At 57.4% G+C, this 18,216-nt stretch overlaps 2 protein-coding genes across 2 annotated transcripts; both read left to right on the forward strand.

Moving 5' to 3' along the window:
- The first annotated feature begins 1,338 nt into the window (after positions 1–1,338).
- AQP5 (aquaporin 5) lies at positions 1,339–4,968 on the forward strand. The gene is made up of 4 exons (XM_003988711.6): positions 1,339–1,761; positions 2,830–2,994; positions 3,386–3,469; positions 4,229–4,968. Exons 1-4 carry the CDS (start codon positions 1,399–1,401, stop codon positions 4,412–4,414), a joined length of 798 nt encoding a protein of 265 aa, XP_003988760.3. The 5' UTR covers positions 1,339–1,398; the 3' UTR covers positions 4,415–4,968.
- Positions 4,969–10,937: 5,969 nt separating this feature from the next.
- AQP6 (aquaporin 6) lies at positions 10,938–15,211 on the forward strand. Its single transcript, XM_023257027.2, has 5 exons — positions 10,938–11,215; positions 11,321–11,859; positions 12,670–12,828; positions 13,087–13,167; positions 13,826–15,211. Exons 2-5 carry the CDS (start codon positions 11,497–11,499, stop codon positions 14,036–14,038), a joined length of 816 nt encoding a protein of 271 aa, XP_023112795.1. The 5' UTR covers positions 10,938–11,215; positions 11,321–11,496; the 3' UTR covers positions 14,039–15,211.
- Positions 15,212–18,216: the final 3,005 nt, after the last annotated feature.

Here is an 18,216-nt window from a genome sequence, read left to right on the forward strand (position 1 = left end):
GAGACTCAAATGAGACACAGGGACAAAGAGATCATGAGGCAGACTGAGACACAGACGGAGAGAGGAAGAGACTGCCAGAGGGAGAAAGGGCAGGTGGAGAGACTGAAGAGACAGACAAGAAGTCTGAAAGAGAGAGACAGGTTTTGGAGGGAGAGACCGAAGGAGAAAAAGAGCAGAGCAGAGATTGCAAGAGGGAGAGGAATCAAGACCGAGTGAGGGTTTGAAGGAAGAGAAGACAGAAAGGAGGAGGTGAGCAGCAGAGGAGGAGAGGGAAAACCTGGGATCCAGAGTAGGGGACTCCAGGAGGAAGGCAGGAGAGGCCAAGACCAGGCGCAGGAGGTCGGTGGTGCGCCAGCACCCCCCACCCCTAGTTCCAGGGGCTCGTCTCTGACCCAAAACAAAACCGAAGCCGGTCATGCTCCCTCCCGTCCCATGGACAAAGTGAACTCCCAGCCGCCACCCTCTTCGGGACTCACTGGAATCCCGAGTTCTGCACCCCCGGAGGGGCTGGCAGGGCTGCCCAGGAGAGGGAGCCTCTTGGGGCTACCGGGCGTCGAGGACTGCCGAGCGCAGGACAGGCTGGCACTGTGCCCGCTTTTCCCAAAACGCCCCCGCTCCAACCCGGGAAGCCAGCCTGGCCTGGCCTGGCCAGGGAGAGGCCCACGACGGCCGGACCGCCCCGCACGGCCCAGCCCGGCCACCCGCCCCCGCCATCGCCGGGCAGGGAGCTGAGTGGAGCTGCCCTCTGGGGAATCGCATCATTCCAGCCCTGCCGGGAGTGAGGCCGGGTCAGGATGCCCGGGTCGCAGGAGGAAAAGGAGGAGCTGGACCCAGGACCCGAGGAGAAGAAAAGGGGAAGACCAAGGACGGAGATAGAAGGCCAGCGGAGGTAGACGGCCCGAGAACAGTCGGCCCGGCGAGGCCGGAACCGGAGAAGTCTCGCAGGGAGCCGGCACAAGCAGCTCGGAGGAGAGCGCAGGAGCCGCCCGGGGCGCACCATGCGCGGGTCCCCCGCCACCCGGCCGGTCTACACGGCCGCCTGGGTCACGTGGCCCGGGCGGGTCCGCTGCGGCCCCGGCGGGGGGGCGGGCGCCGGGCCGGGGGCTCGCCGGGCCCGGGGCAGCGGCGAGCCGGCGGTGGCCGCCAGGTTCCCTCCCTGCGCGCCGCGCTGCGCCCCGGGCGTGGGAGCCGCCCACTGCTCCCCCCCGCGCGCCCCCCCCGCCGCCGGGCGCCCGCCCTCTATATAGCGCGCCCCTGCCGGGTCCGTGCCAGGCCGCTAGCCACGCAGTGGGCGCCGCAGAGCGCGCCGCGTCCGGGAGCCAGCCCCCCGCCCCCTGCGCCGCAGCCCCGACGGGCGTCCCCCGCCGCGGCCGCCGCCGCCAGGCCCCCGCGGCCACCATGAAGAAAGAGGTGTGCTCCGTGGCCTTCCTCAAGGCCGTGTTCGCGGAGTTCCTGGCCACCCTCATCTTCGTCTTCTTCGGCCTTGGCTCGGCCCTCAAGTGGCCGTCGGCGCTGCCCAGCATCCTGCAGATCTCGCTGGCCTTCGGCCTGGCCATAGGCACCCTGGCCCAGGCCCTGGGACCCGTGAGCGGAGGCCACATCAACCCCGCCATCACCCTGGCCCTCCTAGTGGGCAACCAGATCTCCCTGCTCCGGGCTGTCTTCTATGTGGTGGCCCAGCTGGTGGGTGCCATTGCCGGGGCCGGCATCCTCTATGGGCTGGCACCAATCAATGCCCGTGGCAATCTGGCCATCAACGCGGTGAGTGACCACGGGGCTAGGGTGGGGCAGGGACCCTGGGGTGGGCTCCTGACCAGGGCCGTAGAGCCCATCTTGAGGGTGGGTGCCACAGAATGAGCCACTTACACCCTTGCCAGGAAGGGCAGAAAGATGAGTCTCCAGGCTGGTGTGTTTCCCTGTTCAGCCTCCCTGGTTCATGCCCCCCTCCCCTGCCCACTCCCCTCCTGCTGCTCTTCCCGGGAAGCCTCTCCTGTTGCCTGTTGTCCCTCCTGTCTTGCCGGAAACTTCCGGCTTTCTCGTGTCTCAAACCGGAGTTTTGCCTTCCCCTTGGGACCTTCCCTGCTCCTGTCCCGCTCCTTATTGTAGTGGTTTCGTGGAAACATCAGAAAGAGATGGGTTGTAATCCTGGCTTTGGGTGCCCCTGGCTCCTCTGGGTCTCATTTTTCTCAGCCATTACATGGGGGTGGTCATAACCCACCACAGCAGGTGCCAAGGGGATTACGTTTAGAATCCATGCTTGGGAACCCCCTAAAGTGGTGTCACTGCATAGGGTCTGTTGAATATGGGCTCCTGCTCCCGGTCCCTGCCTCCACCCCCTCCCATAGCCCCAGATTCAGTCCCCATGTCCCATGCAAACTGGGTTCATTAATCAAACACAGAGGAGGATTTTCTCGACCATTGTCAAACTGTGAGTCAGCCCCACCGGAGAGACGGGTTTGAGGCTGGCACTGGCAGCGGGTCAGACACGGGCGGGAGGCAGGCAGGGGGTGCAGTCGGCAAACTGGGTAGCTGCCCACAGGAGGGAGGGTAAATGCCAGCTTGTGGGGGTTGGGACTGGGCAGAACCGTTGGCAGGACCTTGTCCAAGAAAGCCTCCCCTCACACTCTGCTCCTCGGCCACAGGCCTGTGCCCTAAGCTTTGCACACCCCGCGAAGTATATAATCTCTTCAGCAAATGACCTCTCCATGCGCAAGGCTTGGCTTCCAGGTGCCCCGGCTGTCCGTGTCCGTGGAGGCGAAAAGTGCCATCCCCCAAGCCGCTGGCCATAGAGCTAGAAGGCAGGGGTTCTAACCCACCCTCCCCTTTCAGCTCAACAACAACACAACACAGGGTCAAGCTATGGTGGTGGAGCTGATTCTGACTTTCCAGCTGGCGCTCTGCGTCTTCTCCTCCACGGACTCCCGCCGCACCAGTCCTGTGGGCTCTCCAGCCCTGTCCATCGGCCTGTCTGTCACACTGGGCCACCTCGTGGGGGTGAGCAATGCTGCCACTTGGCTGGAGTTGTGGGGAGCCCCTCAGGCAAATAACAGGGCCCTCGCGCAACATCCCAGCAGTTGAGGCCTAGAGTGGGGCGGCCGTACCCTACCCCAGGCTGGACGCCCCCAAATCTTCTCTAGCCTGAGGAAAGATGGGAGTAAGTGGGAGTTGGGGTGGAGGCAGGAAATCAAGTCCAAGCACAGGACTTGAGAAGAAAGAGTGGCGCATAGGGAGGGACCTGTGGAGGGAGAGGTCACCAGCCTCAGGAACCAGCCTGAGTCAGAGACCTGGTTGAGCCCCTGAACTTCTGGGTGACCCTGGGAGAGACCGGGCCTTTAGGAGTGGACAAGCATGTTGCCCTCCTCACCACCTGCCTCTCTCTGTCCAGATCTACTTCACTGGCTGCTCCATGAACCCAGCCCGCTCTTTCGGCCCCGCGGTGGTCATGAAGCGCTTCAGCCCCGCTCACTGGGTGAGTCTGGGCCCTCCCCTGGCTCCCTGGCAATGAGAGCCTGAAAACCTGGCCAGGAGCGCCCAGGACTGTCTGGATGCTGTGGGCCCAGAGCTTGGGGGTGGCCCTGGGAGGTGTGGCTGGAGAAAGGACGGGATACAGAAGGGGACGGGATGCAGCCAGCGCAAGGACCGGGGTAGCTTGGGGACTATGTGTGTCTGTCCCTCTAGGGAAGGGAAGTTCTGTTCCTCTGTGTTGATCTCTGAGGATTTTGTGTTTGTCCTTCTGGGGTGGGGCATGGAAGGTGGCATATCTGTGTGTCCTCTCTGATGTTTTATTTATCTGCTCCTGTTGAGGGGTTGAGAGAGCCTTCCCTCCTGTGGGCCTGTCCCTCTGGACAATCTATCTGAGAACTCACGTTCCCTCTCTTCAGGGTCTCTCTCCCTATGTGGAAGGGAGAGTTCTGTTGTTTCTCCGAGGATCTATATGTCTGTTTCCTCTGAAGGGTCATTTGTCCCTCTTTAGGATGAGGTTGGGGGGGGGGGGATCTGTCTCCTTTGAGGATCTGAGTGTCTGTGGTCCATGTCCCTGTCCCTGGAGAATAGGGTATCAGCGTATCTGTTCCTGAGTCAGGAGACAGTCTCTCGCTCTGGAGGTCTGGAACTCTGTACATCCATCTTCTCTGAGGGCCCATGGGTCTGTCCTCTGCAGGGGGAGCCGTGGGTCTCTGAGGCCTGAGACTCAGCTCCCTGATGCTGCCCTTCCCCCTCCCCCCGCCAGGTTTTCTGGGTAGGGCCCATTGTGGGGGCCATCCTGGCTGCCATCCTCTACTTCTACCTGCTCTTCCCCAACTCCCTGAGCCTGAGCGAGCGCGTGGCCGTCGTCAAGGGCACGTATGAGCCTGAGGAGGACTGGGAGGAACAGCGAGAGGAGCGAAAGAAGACCATGGAGCTGACCGCCCGCTGACCAGTGTCAGGCACGGGCCAGACCCTCAGCCCCTGAACCTCAGGGGAAAAAAAAAATATATATATATATATGACAGCAAAGCTTCCTTCCCCCACCGCTGGGTCCTCTGGGCTGGGTTGGAGGTGCTGGCTCCCCCAGCTTCACAGTTAGGGATGGGAGCAGGAACCCATGATGGGACTCGGGCAGGGGCAGGGGCCAGGGACTGGGGCCTGATGGGGAAGGGTCTCTCTGGGACAGGGCAGACTGCTGCCCTGAGGTCAGACCTCAGAGACTGTGAAAGTACCACCAAGCTTACAGGCTTCCCCGGGGCCAGGCCAGGAAGAGGGGGGGTGGCCTGCAGTGTGCAAGCCCCCACCCTCCTCCACCCCTCCTCAAGAACCGGAGGGGTCCTAGTCCCTAGGACAGCAAAGGCCGCCCCTCCCCAGATTGCCTTAGGAGGGAGACAGACCGGTTCATTCAATGCTGCCTTATTTATTTCTGCTCAAGAATGCACGGGGCAGGGCTGCTGGTGTTTGGGGTAGGGGCTTCCCAATAAACCACTGACGTTGAAGTTCTCCCTCATCTCTCCCCAGAGCCTCTCTTTGGGACACCTCTGTCCCTCTGGACAATCTGTCTCCTCTTCATCATCCCCTACACTCCCCATGATCTCCACAGTTCTCTGTGGATAGACAGGGAAGCAGAGGCCAGGGGAGGCTTAGAGAGTCATAGAGACGAGGTCAGGAAGAGAGAGGGTGAGGGAGAGAGACCAAATATGGAAATAGAGCAAGAGGTCAGGAGCGAGCCGTGAGAGCAGAGGAGGGGTCCTCACCAAGCCACCTGCCTGCTTGCCCCTCCCATCTCAACTATGTCAAGTCTGGGCCACTTGAGGAGGGCCTGGCACTGGGGCCAGGGAGTGCCAGGCCGGGGAGAGGAGAAGTGAACTAGCCAGCAGCCCCTTGAGATGCCAAGGGGGTGATCGGCCAGGTCTGTCATCACGGAGGAGGCACAGCCCTGGACTCCCCTCTGTATACCTCACTGTTCCAAAAAGGTGCCATGCTGGGAGCCTGCAGTCAGAGGGAAAAACCCCCTGTCCGCCCCACACACATACCCAGAAGCCACGGCCAGTCCAGCCTTTTCCTGGGCCTCCTCTCTCCTGCCTCTGCCAGCCACTGTTCCCACCATCTTCCCCAGTAGGCCTGTAGCTCTGCTCTTATCTGGCCTGTCCCCTTGTCACTGACACTCTTTAGGCAGCCGCCTTAAATTCACTGAGTCTCCATCTCTTCAGCTATAAAACAAGGTTAAAAAATGCTTCCCTCACAGGGTTGCTGTGGGAATGGTCTAAGATGAAGGGAGTGAGATTCCTGGGACCAGTCGGCTCTCTGTGGGAAAAATGGTGGAAGTCGTGCAGATGAGCAGCTCGGGACACAGTCCTGCGTCATAGTTAAGGAGTCTGGCTTGGAGCTCAAATCCTGCTTTGCAACTTTGGGAAACACAGGCTGAGTTTTAATTACCTCATCTGTAACATGGGCATACTTGTACCCACCTCATAGATTGTTCTGAGCACTAAATGAGACAGTAGATGGAAGGAAAACGCTGGTGCAAACAAGACCAGGCACCTCAGAGTCAGTGCTCAATAAACTAATGCGAAAAGAAACCAGCGCATACACATCTGGGACCCCAGCCACACTCTGGTTCTGGGCCTCTGCTCTCCTGCAGGTGTTTGAACCCAAGTTCCTGGTTCTCTCTGGAATGGACACCTCTCCCCGTGGTCTTCAGTTTTGCCTCGGAAGAGGAGGGGACAGTAGGGCCAGTAGATGGACTGAGAAGGGGTGGGAGAAGCGATGGACCCTGGCTGGACAGCGGCAGCCCCAGGGACCGTGGGTGAGGAGGAGCAGACTTCCCAGCCCTCACCTGCCTCATCCGACCCCTGGCCCCTACCCTGGAGCCAGGCGGCAAATGCCCGCTCCGACCAGCAGGGGGGGACCTCGTCCACCGAATCCTCTGCTGCTAGGCTTCCTTTAACACAAGTCCTGGGTCCCGGCTCTAGCCACATGGGAGTACGGGCCTGGGTCGCCTAAGCCACCAGGAAGCAGCTGCCCCCAGTCCACTATAGAGGTGGAGGAGAGGGGGTGCAGAAGGGAGAGGATCCCTTCCCCTCTAGTCCCCACATGACTCAGGTACAGGCACAGACACGACTGGGAGGCTGGCCTCTCCCTCCAGCGCAGCGACCTGCGTTCCTTTTCTGGATGGGCCCCAGGGGGAGCATAAGGAGGTGAACGGTGGGCCTATGGGAGACAGATCTTCAGGGGTGGGTGGGGCACCCACCTGGCCTGGCCAGAGGACGAGAGGGGTCCAAGGCCTTTGGGCGGACAAGTTGCAGCAGCGGGCTGTTTGGCCAGCAGAGGGCGCTGTGTTCCTTGGTGTGTGATCCGCGCGGCTGGGTCCGGAGCCCACAGAAGCCTGCGCACACATGAACACGCACACAGTAACCCCGCGCGTCTACGCTGACCTTCACTTGTACCCAAGGGGCTGTGTCTTCTCGGCATTGACTGCTCTGTGTGTGCGTGTGTATGTGTGTGTGTGTGTGTGTGTGTGTGTGTGTGTGTGAGAGAGAGAGAGAGAGAGAGAGAGAGAGAAAGAGCCACATCAACCCACTTCCATTCTGTCACAGGGCTGGTGAGGACCAGATCTAGGAGCCTGGCTCCCTGTGTTCTCAGAGGGGCATATGTGTGCATCACACCCAAGCACACACATGCTCAGTCACCCCTGACCCTCTGCTCCACCTAGAAATGGAACCTGGGAAGAGCCTTGATTCCTCCCCGTCTCTGCCCAGGGGCTGCTGGTTTTCACCAGGTAGGAAGGTGGACTTGGGGACACAATGGGGAGACGGAGGAGGGCTGAGCGTAAAGGCAGAGAAAGGACGTAAGGCTGGCTGTCTAGGGGGGTGGACAGGACGAGGGGTTGAGGAGAGGGTTGGCTCTCCGAGCCTCAGCTTCCTCGGTCAGGTGTGGATGAGGCCTCCACAATTTGGGAGGATTGGTGAGACGACGCGAGGGAAGCTGCCTTGAACCCTTCCCTTTCTGGAGGGCTTTCGTTCTCCCTGCTCTCCCAGTACGTCCCTCCTTCCCCTCCCTTTTGCTCCCTCTCCATTCCCCAAGCTGAGAGGACCTCGGTCAGAGCTCACACTGCCCCTTGTGCACATGCACCTACACACACCCCGCTCCCCGACAGACACAGCCACCCCAGCGGGCTGGGGCGCCCAGAGACAGGGCTCTAGGAGGCTAAAAGCACACGGCCACCTGACAGGCATCTGTAGGCAGCCAGGTGTGGGGCCTTGGCAAAAAGCCTCTGAGCATAAGGGACCTCAGAGCTTAGCAGTAGAGCCCAGGACTGGCGGGGTCCGGGGAGGAGCTGGCGTGGGAGCAAGCCCTGGCTCACTTGGCCTCAGGGGCTGAAGGACCTTGTTCTGGGCCAGACAGGGCCACAGGAGGCTCAGCTCTAGGCCAGCTGGAGACAAGAGCTGCTCTTGTACTTGATTCTCTCAGCCTCCAGGGCCCAGAGCAGGAGCCACTAGCCCTGGAACTGTCACAGCAGCCAGGACCCCTCCCAGCCCAGCTCAGTCCTCACACCCCTCTCACTGGAGAGGTGAGGGGGACGGCAATCCTAACAGCCAAAATTTTCTGGCTCAGAGACACTCTTCTGGTGTCAGCACATTTACCCCTATGACACGTGGGGAAGTGGGAATTGTCTCCATTTAAAAACGGGGAAACTGAGCTCACAGAAGTTACAGATTGGTCAGGGGTGAGGTATACACGGCAGTGTGCAATTGCTTTTGCTTGTATTATCTTATCGAAGGCTCTTAACAGACAAGCACTAGTGCTGCTTGGTGGACAGGTGCAGAAAGCGAAGCTAGGTAAGGTGTCGGGAAGCCCTTTGAGGCCCTGTCTGCAGGAAGGGAGAGAGAGAGATGCCCTTGAGTTTCCCTAGGACAGCCCCCTAGGCAGAGAACCTACCGAGCTAAGGAGGAATGTCACCTACACTACCCCTGTGGCCACATTCCTTAATTTCTCGAGCATTTATTGAAAGCCTCTTTTATACCAGGCAAGCATGGGAGTTTGCACTGGAACAGGGGAGGCACTAAGGAGGTCGAAGCCAGAAGTAGCCACTGGCTGGAGGAGAATATCAGGGCAGGCTTCAGGGTGGAACTAGACCTGAGCAAAGTCTTGAAAGGGAGACAAAGAGGAAAGGCATAAGAAGCCAATGGTCTCTCTACTACAGGATTTTCTAGGCCTGTTATCAAGAAGCATCCAGGAGACGGAGAAGTGAAAACCCCAGAGGAGACTGGAGCCAGCCCTGAGAGGGTGTCTGTCACTCAAAGGGAGCCAGGAGCACAAGGAGGGGCCCCCCGACTGGACGCAAGAGAAGGGCTGCCTCTTCTTCAGGGCCCGAGGGAAGCTGGTGAGGGCACGGGGCAGTGGCAGGTGAGTTTGTGGCTGGCAGGAAGGATGGGAAGAAGTCTTGCCTGCGAGTGTCTCTTTCCAGGCGGGACAGGAGGCAAGCTGATCCTCTGGAAGAAAGCTGGAATGGGGGCACTTGGAGAGCTTGGGCAAGGTTGGAAGTAAGCCTTAGAAGAATGGGGAGAGAGCGAGCAGACCGAGGATGGCATAAGGATTGCTGAGCAGATCGGCGGCCCCTGCTGAGGCCAGAGACCATGGACTTGTCATGGCAGCAGTCTGCACGGATGGGCAAGTTTCTCCAGCAGTGCTCAGCAGTGCAGATCAAGGCAAAGAGCTGTGGAGGAGAATGAAATGGGAGAGATGCAGGAGGTGAGGCAAAGAGAACAGGGAGCCAGGACGGTGGGGCGCTGACCACCTGGGGATCCGGCGGGGGGGGGGGGGGGGGGCGGTGAGGCCAGGAAGGCTGGAAGCACAGAGAGGGAATGAGGGAGGCATTTTACAGGGACTGAGATGGGAGAGGGTGGATGGACAGAACCTATAATTAGAGCTGGATGTTCCCCTGCAAGATTTCAGAGGGTTCGATCCCAGGTGAGACAGGTATGGGGCCGTAAGAATAAGCTGGCTGAGATGAAGTAGATATGAAAGTCACCTGCCTCCAGGAGGTCAGGAAGCTTTTATTCGTCCATTTGTTCACTCAACAAATATTTACTGAGCACCAACTATGGCTAATCCCTGTGCGCAGCACTGTATGTGGGGATGAGCGAGATTTGGCTCCTGCTCCCTGAGGGACTCACTGCCTCATTAAGGAGGCACATTAACACCATGACAGCACTCTGTGGTGACTGGAGTGTATGAAAATGCCCAGGTGTGGTGGGAGTATGCAGAGGGGTCCTCCCTCACCCAGGAAAGGAGGTGACGCTGAAGTTGAGCCTTAGGGATGAGTTAGGAGTTACCCAAGCAAAGGACGTAGGAAGGGCTCTCTGAGAAGAAGACAGGGCATCCGCCAAGGAAAGACCAGCAGCGGAGTGTTCCAGAACCACTGGCCCTTTGGTGAGGCCACCGGGTAAAGGACAAAGCAGGGAGCGGGGAGAGGTGAGGTAGGAGGAGCAGGATCCCAGAGGACCTTGTAGGCCAGGCACGAGGGACACTTTGAAAGGATTTTAGCAGAGGAACAGCAGGATCAGATTTGCATTTTAGAAAGATCACTCAGGCTGCAGTGTGGATAATTGATTGGAGCTGAGTGAGGGAGCAGACAGAGAGAATGGTTAAAGGCCGCAGGGCAGCAGGGGTGGCAAAAAGAGGGCAGAGTCGAGAAATATTTAGGATTCGAAATCAGCAGGATTTGATGCCACTATTGGTTGGGGGCAGGAGGGAGAGGAGGGTCAAGGATGCTTCCCAGGTGCCCCCAACAGAGCTGGAGAAAACAGGAATAGTGCATTTGGGGGGGGGGGGTGGGCACAGAGAGAGATGAGGGTCTCCTTCTGAGACAGGCTGCATTTGAGGAGCCTATGGACAACCGGGGGGATATCAACTGAGCAGGGAGATTTGGCCAGGGGCAAGGTCAGGGCACACTGTGTGGTTAAAAGATGAAAACTGTTATCTTAACAGCCACACCGATTCTTCTTAGGGACAGAAGGAGCACCTTTGTTTGAGAAAATACCTCGACATGCTGCTGGGGTTAAAAGGGAAGAGCCTAGGGCATGGGTGACCTCAGGGCCAGCATTGCCACAAAAAGGGTTCGGCTGCCCTGTGAGAGGCTTGAGCAGAATTGTTCAGGCCCCTGAGAAGGAGGAGAGCAGACAGTGGAGGGGAAAGGGGCGAAAGGGAGGGGGTGGGCAAGGGAGACAGAAAGGGGCACGGACAATGCAGTGAAGGACCAGTGGAAATTCCCAGCTGGCAGGGGAAAGCCTCCACTGCCATGCGTGTCGTCTCATTAGCTGTGGAATAAACCCCTCCTCCCTCTGTCCCCTCTGCACCCGCACAGGCCCGTGTCCTTAGTAAAGTTGACTCTATTCACATCTGCTTTCTACGAGTAGGGGTTTGGGTGGGAAAGAGCTTCATTTCACATCTGGGTTTATGGGGCATAGAATAGTGTGAGCCCATCTGGAGGCAGAGCCTGCAGGCAGAGGGGACCGGGACAACAGGAGCCTCTGAAGCAGGCCTTGGACTTGGGGACCTGGCGAGCTTGCTGCCTCTGAGCTGACATCGGGATGTGAGCACCCTGGAATCCCATGCCCACCATGACTCCTGTACCTGCCACCCTCGGGCCAGGCCTGTGCCTGCAGCAGAGTGAGGCCCGTCCAGCTTGGAAACCTGGAGGTTCCAGCTCAGCACCTGGAGGCGGCCCCCCTCCCCCAGCTGTCAGGTGAGCTCAGGGTGGGGCAAGCGTGTGAGCACCACTCCTTATATGAGCCCCGCACCTCCCACCCACCCAGACGCACATAATCCTGTGCGCCTGCTCCCTGCACAGTCTGACCAGGCGGGGGCCAGAGGAGCCTCAACACAGTGAGACAGCCAGAGCAGGCCAGAGGCAAGAGACCCCAGGAGACAGCGAAGATCAGAGGCAAGAGGCCCCAGGAGTAGAGGCGGCAGCCGAAGCAGCAGGACCAGGACACCGTGTGGCCAGGCGGGTGAGGCTCGGCCAGGATGCTGCTGGGCCAGCTCTGGAGAGCTATCAGCAAGGAGCTGTTTGCTGAGTTCCTGGCCACAGGGCTGTACGTGTTCTTCGGTGTGGGCTCCAGTCTGCCCTGGCCCTCGGCGCGTCCCACCATGCTACAGACCGCCATCACCTTCAACCTGGTCACGGCCGTGGCTGTGCAGGTCACCTGGAAGGCCAGTGGGGCCCACATCAACCCTGCTGTGACGCTGGCCTTCCTCGTGAGCTCCCAAATCTCCCTGCCCCGTGCCGTGGCCTATGTGGCTGCTCAGCTGACGGGGGCCATTGTGGGGGCCTCAGTGCTTTATGCGGTCATACCAGGAGACATCCAAGAGACCCTTGGGATTAACATGGTAGGTGCAGGGAGGGTCACCCGGCAGGGCCAGAAAAGGGATGCCCACACAGGTGGTAAGGGTGGAGGACCAGGCCTGAGGAGAGGGGACAGGGAGGTGAGATAACTTGACCACGTGCTCCTTACCTGCTCTGGGCTGGGCCCTGGGACCCAGGGGAACCAGACTGTGGCCTTAGTGCAGGCAGAGCAGGAGTGGGGTTATGGTACGAGGAACAGGTAGAACAGAGAGAAGCCGCAACTAAGGAGTAAGAGTCAGGGAAGGACCAGGCATTTAAGAGGCAGGGTAGCAAGGGGGGGGGGGGAGGGCTGTGGGTAATGCAGGAGACCTGGCATGCCCTTCTTCTCTCCAGGTCCGCCCCATGTGCCCTGCTCCTCTGTGTTCCCATGTTCCTCCTTCCTCAGCACCCTGAGGCCTCACTCCTCCAGATTCCCCTAATCATCTATCCTTCCACCTACTTCCCCAAGTCTCCTCCTTCCACTCCTACCCACGGTCTCCTCCCAGGCTGCTTGAAAACATGCACCCCAGCTGCTCTGAGCCTTCCCTTCCCCACCAGTCCTGAGCCTGTCGCCAGCTACTGGCCTCAACAAACCGGTGGGCTAGGAGGGGGTGCCACGCGTTTCTGCAGGCAGCAAATGTCCAGGGCTGACCCGAACTCTACTGCACAGCTGTCCCCGATCCTTCATCTCCTTAAGTCCTGGACTTGGTGGTGGTGAGGCATCACCTCCTCACAGTGAGGCAATGAGGTCCAATGGGGTCGCCAGCCCCTGGCAGAGCCCCCTTCGCCTCCAGCGTAGCCTCCTCCTCACCCAGGTCCAGAGCAACGTTTCAACTGGCCAGGCCGTGGCAGTGGAGCTGGTTCTGACCCTGCAGTTGGTGCTCTGTGTTTTTGCTTCCACCAACAACCGTCAAGCATCGGGCTCCCCAGCTATCGTGATTGGGATCTCTGTGGCATTGGGCCATCTCATTGGGGTAAGAGGCAAAGAGGGCACTGTGTGTATGCACACACTGATCCCTCCTTGGGGAGATTGCAGAGGCCCTGAAGGCCAGGAAGTGTCCCTCCCTGAGCCCCTAATGCGTTGGGCCGAGACTGTGTTCCCACAGTCCGGGCCCAGGATACGGCAGTGCCCAAGGCGGGTGCCGGGGCTCTAAGCCAGGGCAGAGGAGGCTGTGCCCTCCCAGGCCTGCTTTAAGCCTCCTCACACCACAAACCTCCACTTGCCCCTCCAGATCTACTTCACCGGCTGCTCCATGAACCCGGCCCGCTCCTTCGGCCCCGCCATCGTCGTTGGGAAGTTCACGGTCCACTGGGTGAGAGCCTGTACTGGCAGCCATTAGGTGGGGAGAGCCTGAGCAGGGGAGATAGGGATTGTGGCTTTCACCAGCGCTGGGTCCACAGGGACTTGGGGAGACAAGGCCCCCTACCACAGGCCATCTTGACCCCCAGAGGAGGTTTCCCTAAGCTCAGAAGACAAAAGCAAGTATCCTGGCTTGTATTTCCTGTCTTTCCAGCTTCAATAGCACAGAGTACCCAGTGGAATGTCCATAAATGGGCCAGGACAGGAGATGCAGCCTTGGCCCAGGCCTTAAGTCCTGGCTGTTTCCTTATTCACTTTCTCCAGCTGGACCAGTTTCCAAACTTGGATAAAGAAAAAGACAAACAGAAATAGACACACACACCAGCAGAGACAGGAACAGCACTAGCCAGGGCTTCTGGTTGGAACACGGGAGGGGAGAGGAGGGAAACAGGGTGGTGAGGAGACTGGGCCCACCCTATTGAAGGCAAGGTCACCTCACCTGCAGGGACCTGAAAGGCAGAACACCTGCTTCTCAATTTTGTCAACTTGCAGCAACTCGAGGGGTCCCGGACGATGGAGCCAACACTAGGGGAGGCGGGCAGGGATCCCAAAGCTACCCTATGATCCTCATAGCTCCTGACTGGGGCACCTACTTCTCTCTGCTTTTGCAGATATTCTGGGTGGGACCCCTGACAGGAGCTGTCCTGGCTTCGCTGATCTACAACTTTATCCTGTTCCCTGACACCAGAACCATGGCCCAGCGACTGGTCATCCTCATGGGCACTGAAGAAGTAGAGAAAATGACAGGGGTGGAGCCCGAGAAGAAAGAATCCCAGTGCAGTTCAGGGGATACTGAAATGGGGAATGCATGTCAGGTGGTATAGAACTTGGCCTCCACCTTCCGGCTTCTGAGAGGCGCCCTTTAGGTGGGTAGCATGCCTCGTAGAACTAGACTTCAGGTTTTACAAGGAAAGCGAGGTTGGGGGTGGATGAGGGCAGGAAAGACGGGGAGGCTTGGCCTCTTGTCCTAACAGGGTGGGCAGGGAATGCCACTCCCTATCCCTGGCATTATATTTCTGGATAGAAAGAATCTGGGGAGCAAATCTGTTCAGTTTCCTCCTCCTACATCTCTTAATGGGACAGAGCAGAAGGAGGCAGGGGAATTCATGACTGTCTTCCCCTTCTCTCATCCATCTGGACTCTAGTGGGCATCCTGGGCCTCCAGACCCCCTTGTCTTGGGTATTGGAGCCCAGACAGCCACTCAGCTTAGACACTAAGAGATGTAGAGACCTCGGGGAGCCCCAACTTCTCACCCCACCCTTGGGGGGGGAGAGCCAGACTTCCCAGAAGAATCAGGCCCCAGGACAGTCTCTGAGCTCCTCAAAGGTATATCTCTGCTCTTGGGTATGGTTTGGGGGCTAGGGACCTGCCCTCAGTGTGGGGGCTTCCTGAGGATAGAGACAGCCCTTCCAATAGATCTTCATTCCTCACACCTCCAAATGCTCAGGAGAGGACCCCATCCTTGGGAAGCGCTGACACAAAGAGGAGCCTTTTCTAGGGCTGGCAGAGGGGCAGCATATAGGCAAGGGAGGTTTGGGCCAAACAGGCCTTTTCCAGGTGTTTGCCCAGCTTCCATCCCCCATCCCCATTCATGGGAGCAATCCAGAGAGGGGGGAAGTCCCTATCCCAGCCCCCAGCCCATGACCTGGGCCACAAGCTGTCTCCAGCCTCATTCTCAGTTCTACCAAGATCCTCAAAAAGCTATTAAGTCCAAGGATGGTAAGAACTCAGGAATGACCCAAGAAACCAAGATTTGCCTTCAGTGCCTCTGAAGGACTCCTAGGTCTCAATTGGTTTGCTAATATTTACAAGCTGCTGTAAACATACTCTCCCCATGACTTGGGGTCCTACCTGGATCTCGGCTTCCCCAGCTATAAAATGGGCATAGTCCTCCCCCAGGGCCTGCTGTGAAAACAAGAGATTGGAAAATGTTTTTGGAAGTTAAAATGCTTAAAAAACAAACAATAAATGATGATTATTGTAGCTGTTACTGTAATTATCGGGTTTGAATACAATTGCTTTTGGTAATGGGAGGGAGGAAGAAAGAAGAGAGATGGGGGGATGATTGAGAGGGAGGGAAAAGAGAGTACATTTTTCTCCTTTCATCTGTTCCACTTACACGGGGCCCTGCCTCCTTCTCTCCTGGGTCTGCTGACCTGGGAGCTTTGTGTGTGTGTGTGGAGGGGGGGTGAGGGGGGACACCGGAACAAAGAGACAAGCCAATAAAAGTCAGTTCTTCTCATCTCTATGGTGCTCATCACCATGGTACCCTGAGATACAGCAACCAAATCCATAAAAAAGATAGGTCCTTTTCCACGATGTCTCCAAAGGCGCTGGGGATGGGAGGGGCTACCAAAGTCTTTCAAGGGCAGGGTGACAGAACAAGAGCTGAGTCCCCAAGTGCTCGTGGCCACAGCGGCCGTGTTCAGCGTTCTATAATATTGTCAGTGCAGAATACTATTCACATCTCTCCAAGCCGGGCCCCACTCATCCATCTTCACAATCTCTCAGAGCCCAGAGGCTTCTCGTGCCCTTTCATAAGCAGGGACAGCTGGGTGTGTGTGTGTGTGTGTGTGTGTGTGTGTGTGTGCGCGCACATGCGCGTATAGAGGATGTAATTGACTTGCTAAAGGTCACCCAGCTCAGTACCACAGCCCCCTAAGGTCTCCCCAGCTCCAGCTTAGAATTCTCCAAAATAGAGCTCCAGGGGGGCTTATCTGAGCTGCAGCCAGAGGAGGGAAGGAAACAAGAACTAGAAGGTTGAAGAGGGCAGGAGGGGTGGAGCTCCTGCAGTGTGGGCTCTGAAGCTCCTAGACAAATCGTCTCCGCGTCCCCAGAGCGGAGCACACACTGGGTGCTCAATAAAAGTTTGATGAATGAATGACTGAGGCCGGGCGACTGGGGAAGGAGGGGAGGCAGTAATTGATCAAGAGGAGAATTCAGGAGTTACAAGTTCAGATGAGCCGGGATGAGAGCAGCTGAGGATGCCTATGCTCCAAGGGAGGGGCAGCTGGACGAGAATGCACACCCACACTTGAGCCCCCACCCCCCCCCCCCCCCGCCCCCCAACCCAACTACTCCAGAGCAGACTGTGTAACCTCTGTCTCAGGAACTTCCAGGCCAAAAACGTAAGGGGATCTGCTTGGAGAGAGAGCTGGGGGCTAATTTCACAACTAGATCTTTAGAGCTGTGCTCTGTCAGAACAGACTAGAGCAAGAAGACACAAGCTTCATGAAAAGTGAGGAAATAGGTTAGAATCTGAAGAGCATCCAAAGTTAGACACAGGAATGAGTAACCAAAGGTTAGTTTCTCCTTCTCTGGAGCCCTTTAATAGGACAGCCAGCCATCTGTTTGGATGAGGGAAGGGCTGGCCCTCAGGGAGCCAAATTCAGAGGTTCCAGCCAGGGGCAAAGAAGCTTCACAGTCCCGGCCCCTAGGTCTGGATGGGGGGCAGGACCATGGGGAGGACAGAGACCCAACCAGGCAGACCCTTGGTGTGCCCGCCCTTCCTCCTGTTTGTCAGGGGAAGTTTTTAATTAATGGTGTGTAATCTGATCTGGCCCTTCTCCCTGCTGAGCACTGCCTTCAATCAGTGGAGCCATCTGCAATTGCAATTCATAATTCTCCCAAAAGGGAGGGGGTGCCTTGGTGATTAATACAATTAGCCTTTTATGTTGATGATTGTCTTAGCAGGAGCAGATGATGTGAGCACAGAGCCTGGGCTGTTGCTCCCCCATTGGCTGGCAGGAAGCCCCTCTCCACTTCCCGCCCCCACTGCTACCTCGGGGCTGTAAAGAGGACACACTGGGACCACACTGTGCAAGGCTGAAGGGAGAGCCCAGGAAGGGGCCAAGCTCTGGAACACATTTAGGCTCCTCGGACTTTGGACTGAGGGGAGAGGAGGAGAAGGCTGGAGAATTATCCAGAGACTTCCACTTTCCAAACAAAATCACTTTGACTTAAAGGTTTCTGTGCACCATAGTTTAAATTAAAAAAAAAAAAAAAAATACATGAAGGTATAATAGGGGTTGAAAGGGTTGAAAACATTTAAATATAGGCTCAGGCAGTTATGCAGCTGTGTGAACTTGGGCAAGTTTCTTAAGGATCCTGCCTCACTTTCCTCATCTGGAGAATGGGGTCTATGTGATAAGAGGGCTGGAACCACATGGGATGTATGTGTTTAGCAAGGCACCTGACACAGATCTCAGTGGCTGGTAGGGCTGTCCCCATCTCTGCGGTAGACTGCAGTTCCCTCTGCCAATGGCTCAGCAGCCTCCCCGGCAGTTTCAAATGCAGCCCAGTCGCAGCCCAGCCGGCTAGTACTAAAGAAGGAAACACTTCCTCCCCATTCCCCAGCCTTACTTAGCTTAAGCAAAGGAGTATGTGTGTATGAGTCTGTTGGGGGGAGGAGGATCCCAGAGGAAAGGAGTCAAGAATCAAACCCACAGGGCTCCTGGCTGACTCAGAAGAACATGCAACCAGATCTTGGGGTTGTGAGTTCAAGCCCCACGTTGGCTTTTATTACTAAAAATAAGTAAACTTAAAAAAAAAAGAATCAAACCCAAGAGAGAAAGAAATACTTCCCCAGAACAGAGAACTGGAGCACTGGAGTGATCATGGCTGAGAGCTGGTTTGTGGAAAGATTGAGGGAATGAGAGTAAGGAGTCTGGGCCGATATAAGGGGGTAAAAAGATGCAGGGCTTTGAACATCTGGTATTTTATATGAAAGCTAAGAAAACATAAGGGGAGCAGCCATCGTTGCTGAGGGTTTAAAAGGTAGCATATATCAAAGTCTGTGATCTCTGATCTATAATAAGGTCAAATGATCTGCAACACGCTGATTGGGGTCTTGATGGGAGAGTGCACTGGGTCAGGAGAAGCGATGGGCTCAGTCCCTCCGGGCCCACAGCACTGCACTTCACGACCTGGAGCAGCGCGAGAAGAGAGCTCCCTGTCGAGAGGGATGTTAACCCCAAGCCAGTGCCAGGCCCCAGCAATGTC

The sequence above is a fragment of the Felis catus genome, chromosome B4 (assembly GCF_018350175.1).
Source record: "Felis catus isolate Fca126 chromosome B4, F.catus_Fca126_mat1.0, whole genome shotgun sequence".
NCBI lineage: Eukaryota > Metazoa > Chordata > Mammalia > Carnivora > Felidae > Felis > Felis catus.

Excerpts from the sequence above, each read along its gene's own strand:
- AQP5 (XM_003988711.6), top strand. The coding sequence starts at position 1,399 with ATGAAGAAAGAGGTGTGCTCCGTGGCCTTCCTCAAGGCCGTGTTCGCG. Across the intron at positions 2,995-3,385 it reads CACTGGGCCACCTCGTGGGG|ATCTACTTCACTGGCTGCTC; the intron begins GTGAGCAATGCT and ends CTCTCTGTCCAG. Across the intron at positions 3,470-4,228 it reads GCTTCAGCCCCGCTCACTGG|GTTTTCTGGGTAGGGCCCAT; the intron begins GTGAGTCTGGGC and ends TCCCCCCGCCAG.
- AQP6 (XM_023257027.2), top strand. The coding sequence starts at position 11,497 with ATGCTGCTGGGCCAGCTCTGGAGAGCTATCAGCAAGGAGCTGTTTGCT. Across the intron at positions 11,860-12,669 it reads AGACCCTTGGGATTAACATG|GTCCAGAGCAACGTTTCAAC; the intron begins GTAGGTGCAGGG and ends CTCCTCACCCAG. Across the intron at positions 13,168-13,825 it reads GGAAGTTCACGGTCCACTGG|ATATTCTGGGTGGGACCCCT; the intron begins GTGAGAGCCTGT and ends CTGCTTTTGCAG.